Source organism: Grammomys surdaster, unplaced genomic scaffold, assembly GCF_004785775.1.
Source record: "Grammomys surdaster isolate TR1022 unplaced genomic scaffold, NIH_TR_1.0 126133, whole genome shotgun sequence".
NCBI lineage: Eukaryota > Metazoa > Chordata > Mammalia > Rodentia > Muridae > Grammomys > Grammomys surdaster.
In genome coordinates, this window is record NW_021620941.1 from 3220892 (window position 1) to 3228803 (window position 7912).

General features: G+C 47.4%; 1 protein-coding gene across 7 annotated transcripts in view; it reads left to right on the top strand.

Moving 5' to 3' along the window:
• Fnbp1 (formin binding protein 1) overlaps positions 1-7912 on the top strand; it is a 116484-nt gene that overhangs the window by 84607 nt on the left and 23965 nt on the right. For 4 of the 7 annotated variants that reach the window (XM_028757096.1, XM_028757097.1, XM_028757094.1 and 1 more), the window contains exons 7-9: positions 290-418; positions 3678-3824; positions 4922-5116. In XM_028757096.1, the coding sequence (XP_028612929.1) occupies positions 290-418; positions 3678-3824; positions 4922-5116 (471 nt within the window). Of the gene's footprint in view, positions 1-289; positions 419-3677; positions 3825-4921; positions 5117-6007; positions 6191-7912 lie in introns of all 7 variants that reach the window. The other 3 variants (XM_028757093.1, XM_028757090.1, XM_028757092.1) reach the window with 1 other exon arrangement.

Consider the following 7912-nt stretch of genomic DNA (forward strand, 5'->3'; position numbering starts at 1 on the left):
TTTCTTTCTTTCTTTCTTTCTTTCTTTCTTTCTTTCTTTCTTTCTTTTTTTAGGTAGGATCTCCCTATGTAGCCCTGGGTGTCCTTAGAACTCTGTAGTCCAGGCTGACCTCGAACTCATAGAGATCCACCTGCCTCAGCCTCCAGAGTGCTGGGGTTAAAGGTATGCACTACCACTGCGTAGCCTAATAAGATATTTTTCAGTGTATAAAATATAAAAAGTATATCAAGTGATTTGGGCCTTGGTATGCCCCGTTATATAAACAGTATTTTCGTACTTTTGCCCCAAGGCACGACAACAAGCTCAGATACGCCAGCAAATGGCAGAGGACAGCAAAGCGGATTACTCCTTAATCCTGCAGAGATTCAACCAGGAGCAATGGGAGTACTACCATACCCACATCCCCAACATCTTCCAGGTAAGTGCTCCACAGTGCTCCAGGTTTGTGAAGGCAGGATGGTCCGTTGTCACAGGGCCTCACTGTAGCCTGGAAGTCAGTATGAACCATTGTCACAGGGCCTCACTGTAGCCTGGAAGTCAGTATGAACTGTTGTCACAGGGCCTCACAGTAGCCTGGAAGTCAGTATGAACCTTGACTGGCAGTCATCCAGCCTCGGCCTCCCGAGTCCTGGTATCAGAAATATGCATAACAATATCTGGTTTCCCAATGTCCACCAAGTCTGTGTGAGTGCCTGCGTGTGTGTGTGTGTGTGTGTGTGTGTGTGTGTGTGTGTGTGTGTGTAAATCAGAGGTCAACTTGATGTGCATAACCACATCTGCTTCCGAAATGTCCACTGAATCTGTGATTCTCCTGTTTCAGGTACCCTTGTCTATGTGTCCCACACACCTTGCTTTAAGGTTCTGGGTGTTAATTAATCTCAGGTCCTCATGCCTGCACAGCAAGCATCTCATCCATGGAGCCAGCTCCCCAGCCCCCGCTGAGTCATCTCCCCTTAACGTGGAGATCAAACGATGGCCAGCAATAACAATGAAGCCTAACCCGGGCTTCACTGGGTGCCTGTGTAGACATCCTGGTTTTCACTGCACCCCCATTTTTGCAGGGGCTGAGGTTTTACAACTGTGCCTTTTAGATGCCTGCTTACTCTTTAAAGCATACTCCAGCTACAAGAAATGCCTGCTTAGCTCTGGAGACAAAGCAGCATTCAGAGCGGTGGGATTTGAACAAACAAGTGTTGTTTCCCTTGAATTGTTCTCTTTTTCTTTTTAAAATCTGTGTGTGTGTGTACGTACAGAGTCTCATTATGGACTCCTGGCTGTCCTGGAACTCAATCTGTATACAGGCTGGCCTTGAACTCCCAGAGATCCACCTGCCTCTGAGTACTGGGATAAAGTGTGCACCACTACACTCAACCACCTTACTTTGTGGAAGCAGGCTCTCCCTGACCTGGAGCTTGCCCCAGCAGCCAGTGCTAAAGGTTTTCCTCTCTGCCTCCACAGTCTTGGGGTCATTTGCACACCGCCCATTCAGCCCTGGCGTTTTGCATGACTGTTGAAGGTTAAACTCAGGTCCTTGTGGCAACTGAGTTTACCAACTGAGCCTGGATCCTATGTATTTGTTTGTTTTTCTAAGACAGGGTTTCTCTGTGTCCTGGAACTCACTGTGTAGACCAGGCTGGTTTTGATCCACCTGCCTCTGCCTCCTGAGTGTCAGGATTAAACGTGTGTGCTGCCACTGCCCGGCTCCTGCATCTTTTTTTTTTTCCTACCTCAAGTGCTCAGAAATGGTATAAGAGACTGAGTGACGCTCACTGTGGAGCATTGGTTTGTCACTGTCACAGCTAAGCCTTACCTTCCATTCCCAGCACAACAGTCATTCAATCAGTCAAGGCATACACACACACTCACACACACACACACACACACACACGTACACACACACACACACACACACACACACACACTATTTTCCTGTTTGAATACTTTTACCTGTTTTTTATTTGTTTTTGAGACAGAGTCTTGCTATGTATTCCAGGCCAGGCTCAAACTAGTAATCCTCCTGCCTCAGCTTCCAGAATACAAGGATTGTACCACCACCATGCCATTTGGGGAATCTTTTAGGATTTGAGTTCCAAATGTAGAAAAGCCAAAGTAGTTGATTGAAGTAATTCCCTGGTTGGGTCTGGTCAGGTTCTCAGTGTCCCCACCACGAACCTTTAGGTCAGTATTTCTCAACCTAGGGGTCAAGACCCCCTTAGGGGTTGAACGACTTTTTCACAGAGTTCACCTAAGACCATTGAAAACCACGAGTTTTTACATTACGATTCATAACAGTAGCAAAGTTACAGATAAGAGGTAGCAAGGGAATACTTTTGTGGTTGGAGGTAGCAGATCAACACACCATGAGGAACTGTATTAAAGGGTCACAGCGTTAGGGGGTGAGATCACTGCTCTATGCTGTGGACAGCAGGACTCTGGTTCTGTCTCAGCCTGGGTTGCATTGAGCCTGTCACCAAAAGGTCTTTGTAAAAGATAGAAAGTGGAGGGATGTGTATTGCCAAGTAAAAGCTAAAAACAAGACTAGTAAAAACTAGTAAAGCTAAAAACAAACAAACAAACAATAACAAAACCCATCCACCTCTAATGTGATCCCAGGACTTGGGAAGTAGAGGCAGAAAGATCGTAAGTCAAAGCTAGCCTGTGTCCAGACAACAAAATAATAATAATAAATACCATAATAAAGCCACTATGATGAGTTGTGCTTCCTTTCAGTGGTGCTGTGATAAGCTCCTCCCACAAGACCAGCTTCAGGAAGGAAGCGTTTATTGGCTCACGGTTGAGGTTATGGAGCAGGATATCATGGAACAGAGTCACCAGCAGGAGGCGCTGGTCATGTTGCATCAGGAGTTGAGAAACAAGGAGTGATGGATGCTAGCGCTCAGCTTTCTCCTTATTTTAAATTTCTTTCTATATTTTTATTTTGCATGTATGAATGTTTTGTATGTATTCTGCATACCACATGCATGCAGTGCCTGTGTTAGCCAGAAGAGGGTGCTGGGGCCCCTGGGACTATAGTTACAGATGGTTGTGAGCCCCCATATGGGTGCTGGGAATCAAACCCAGGTCCTCTGGAAGAACGTCCAGCATTCTTAACCACTGAGCCATCTCTTCAGTCCCCTTTCCATATATGTAAATTACATTTATCTAGTCATTCATGTGTTTAGTATGTGGTTATATGTAGGGAGGATGCCTGTATCACAGCACACACAGTGGTCAGAAAACATACTCTTTTCTCCTTGCTAAATGGGTTCTGGGGTTTGAATTCAGGTTATCGAGCTTGAGGGAAAGAGCCAGCACACACCTGCTGAGGTATCTTGTGGGCTTGCCTTTTTTTTCTAGGCTGGAACCCCAGCACAATGAATAGTGACACCTGCATTTAGCGTGGGTCGTCCCATTTCAATTAAACTAATCAAGAAACTCCTTCGTTGGCATGCCCAGAGGATATTTGGTGATTGTAAGTCCTGCAAATCAAAATCAACCACATCATGGCAGTCTTCCTGCAATTTACAATGCCGTTGTGTGAAGGGCTCACAAGGCAGCCCAGCGGTTCACTGAACACAGCACAGCAGGCTTACAATAAACACAGAGGAGCAGTAATCACCCCAAAACAACTACCTGGGTTAGCATAGACCATTTTATACTTGTTCTGAATTTTGCAGAAAATACAAGAGATGGAGGAGAGGAGAATCGTGCGCATTGGAGAGTCCATGAAGACGTACGCAGAGGTGGACCGGCAGGTGATCCCCATCATCGGGAAATGCCTGGACGGTATAGTGAAGGCGGCCGAGTCTATCGACCAGAAAAACGTAAGCGTGGTGGTCACTGGGCTTCTCTTGGGGCCTCATCTCGCTCCTTGTCCCTCCAGCAACACTTCGTTCAGGGACCCTGAGACTGGGAGCTGCTGCGTGTGGTTTTTGTCCTTTTCCACCTAAAAGGCCTTTCCTGAAGCCCTCACTCAGTGTTTGGGGTTTAGTTCCTCAGTCCTTCCGTGCAAAACACACTCGCAGGGTTGTCACTGAATTGACTAGAAGTGTTTTGTTGGGATTGAACTGATTTCTGGAAAGGGGCAAAGCTCTCTAAGGCACCAGTGACCCAGCCGCCTGCAGAGCATGAGATGTTTAACACTGGATACTGATGGCACCCCTCTGTTGAATAATCCCTGTCACTTTCGGGTGTTGTCAAAAGTCCTCTGGGAGAAAAATTGTTTTTTGTTTAAAATACCCACTCGGATCCCTGAGTTCCACTCTTTAATGATCTCTGAAAAGAGTTTTGTCAGTCTGGTGTGCTCAGCTGCCTCGGAATGTTTTAAATGGTGATTTTTTTGTAAGACAAAATTCTAGGCAATAGGTGGTTCTCTTGTGGAGTTTTGACTGTATGATATCCTGCCTCCCATTTCGTTAAGATATGTTGACTGTAAGCATCCTTCAGGAGCCTCCACCAAGTTTGTGAGGAAAAAATTATCACCATTCCAAAATAAACGGCATCCTCCCTGCCGCTGACAGCATCCTACAGGCGAGCTTCCTACCTGGGGTGCTCAAACCAGTCTTACTTTGACTGGATTTTTTTTTTTTTCTGTCATCAGTTCAAGGTCTCTCAGAAAAATTTAAAAGTTTATGTGAAACTTCCTCCAGTCTCCCTGTTTAAGGGTTTAGTGACACGCCATAATCCACGTGGACAAAGGAGGAATCCTTCAAAGGCAAAGCATCATGGGAGGTGGATCTAAGATCTGGAAAGTCTCTTTGGCTCTCACCTGGAGGCGAAACTTTCTGAATCAATGTCTCTAGTAATGGACACAGTACTACAGAAAAGAAAATGTCTCAGTGGGAGGATTTTCTTGGATCAGCCTCGGTATGTATCCTCGCCACACTGGTGTTGAGCTGCTTGTCCGTGGGTGTGATTGCAGGACTCCCAGCTGGTCGTAGAAGCATATAAGTCAGGATTTGAGCCTCCTGGAGACATTGAATTCGAAGATTACACACAGCCGATGAAACGCACGGTGTCAGACAACAGCCTCTCCAGCTCCAAAGAAGGCAAGGCTGAGCTCAAGTTTGGCGGCAAGTCCAGAGGCAAGCTCTGGCCATTCATCAAGAAAAACAAGGTACTGGCCATTTGGACCCTGTGCGGGCTGAGAGCTACAAGGTGTAGAGGCTCAGAGTTTATCTTTTGGTCTTAATCCAACTAAGATCTGAACTTTCAGAAATGGAGAGAGGACAGTTAGCGTGCTGCGTTCATTTCACGATTCAAATGGTCTCTCTCTGGTGTTGGAGTCTTTGCCATGGCCTCTGTCTTATTGCAGATGCGTTGTCCCAGGACTGGGTCACCCACACTAACATCACTGACCTCACAGCCCTCTCACCCACCCCCATCCTCCCAGACTGCTGGGCACCTCTGCTGGGAGCAAGGGGACCGGGTCCCAGCTAATCAAGCTTGTTGGCCTGGCCTTGGTTTTGACATGTTAACCTCTGTCTCCGGGAACAGTTTTTCATTGTCATAGTGTGGTATGTAGGTGCATGACAGCTAACCCAGTGGCCTAAACCGAATGGAAGTGGCCTTGCTGCATTAACCTTAGGTCAGACTGATTGTCTGAGTTTCCCAGGACAGAACTGCCCCCTGTTTCTTCGGAACCTTGGTGATTTAAATCCTCTTTTCCCCATCGAACTTCGTTAGGTTAGGTGTGGAAATGTTTACTCCTCTGGCTTAAACTGGTTTTAGAATGACTAACTAACGAGAGCCTTAGCTTGCATGTGCCGTCTGCATGAGCTTTGGGTCATAATCTTCTGCCGTCCTGTCGCCTACTCACGGACCCTCTCCTTTCCACCCCCTCTTCGTGGACCGCATCCTCCATGATTTCTTTTGTACCGTGGCATCGATATTAATGGTTTGTGTTTTACTTGCTTTGGATCTTGAATATGATTTGATGCTTATTTCTGTTTTGTGTCTTCTTGTTTCTGATTTTTTTTTCTGTCGACATTCCACCCCTCACATGTAGCTTGTGTCCCTTTTAACATCCCCCCATCAGCCTCCCCCTCCTCCCCCTGCCTCTGCCTCACCCTCTGCTGTTCCCAACGGCCCCCAGTCTCCCAAGCAGCAAAAGGAACCCCTCTCCCACCGCTTCAACGAGTTCATGACCTCCAAACCCAAAATCCACTGCTTCCGGAGCCTAAAGCGTGGGGTAAGTTCCGCTCTGGAGTCCTGCATCTCTCGCACACCGTGTTGCGTGTCTCATTCTGCATATTTTACTTGTGAATGGACCCAGTGTGTTTTCCTATTACATTTAGAGGGATAGAGAGCTTGAGCCTAGGCTTTCAGAGAACAAAAGAATGGCAGAAAGAGAGGAAGGCGCAGAGCCTGCAGGGGGGTGAGGAGGAGAGAGCCAGCAGGCCCGAGGTCTTTGACTCTCTAGTCCGTGCTGGAAGCACCCTGCACTTCCCCTCAGAAATTAGAAGTCATCCTTTCTCCTCTTTGGTCTCACCAACTCTGACTCGGTCTCTCAAACAATGTGAAGATGAGGAAGTGGAAGTGACTGGACGGTCAGAAAATCTGTGCTGACTAATTACAGACAGGGATGCCGCACAGGCTCTGCTGTCCAAATGACGCTGCTGGCGAGGAGGAAGGAAGTGGACCGGCACACTGGTTCCCTTGTGAGGTTCAGGGGTAACAATAGAATACCTACCTCTCAAACCTGCATCTCTCTGCAAAGGGAGAAGGCTCAACAGTCGCAGGATTCATCCAGGGCTTCCTCCTCCATTCGGTCCCCCCTTCCTTGGTGGTGAAGCCAGTGACCTAACAGAAGCTGTGGAGCCAGGACAGAGTCGGCTCACATGGTCTGGCGCTCTGTGGCACCCAAGTTCAGGGAACAGTCACTTAGAATGTGGTTGCTGCTAAGACCCAAGGTTGAAATCAGGTGTGTCGTTGCACGATCTGTCCTCCCAGCCTTCGGAGAATTACAAGTTCAGAGACATCCTTGGCTACAGAATAAGTTATGAGCCATCCTGGGCTATATGAGATTCTGTCTCAAAACAAGCAAGCAAACAGAAAGCCCTCCAGTTTGTAACCATACATGAACCTCTGTAGGAACTGGGCAGTCATCCAGCATAGATACCAACTTAGCTTAATAGAAAAAGGCTGGAATAAAGTAATTTGTGACCTCCCAAGTAAAGCTAAGTAAGCCTCCTCTAGTTGTATTTATAATAACGGTCTGGACTGAGTGTGGTGGCTCACACCTGCAGTCCTAGCACTTGGGAGGCTGAGGCATGAAAATGTTAAGTTTAAGACTAGCTTGGGTTACACGTCTTTCCAGGCTAGCCTGGGGTGTGAAGTGAGACCCTGCCACAAACAGACAAAAAATCTTTAGCCGAATGGTCAATGCCTCACCCACCTCCAGTCCTGGAACTCACTCTGTAGCCCAGGCTGGCCTAGAGCCTCCCTGGAGTGCTGAGATTAAAGTCATATGCCACAATGGACAGCTGGAGACATTTCCGTGTAGCCCCTGGGAGCTCAGTTATCCCTGAAGCCAGAGGTGGGACCAGACCGTGGGCTAATAAGCAGCATCCTTGCAAATGGGAAGTTCCCTGGTTCTGTGTTTTCTGCTGTGGGAAAATCCCACTGTCCTCTGCTGTGGGAAAGATTGCAAACCATGGCTAATTAGAGGAGCATCTGCCTCAGATCCATCCGCTGGTGGATTTCCTTATCTGTAGAATCCTTGTACTGAGAGAATCTTCATTTCATAAAAACAGTGTTCTGGTCTACATATAACCTCAGTACTCCAGAGGCTGAAGCAGGAGGATTGCAGTACATTTAAGGCCAGCCTGGGCTTCATAATGAGATCCTATTTCCAAAGGAAGGAAGGAAGGAAGGAAGGAAGGAAGGAAGGAAGGAAGGAAGGAAGGAAGGA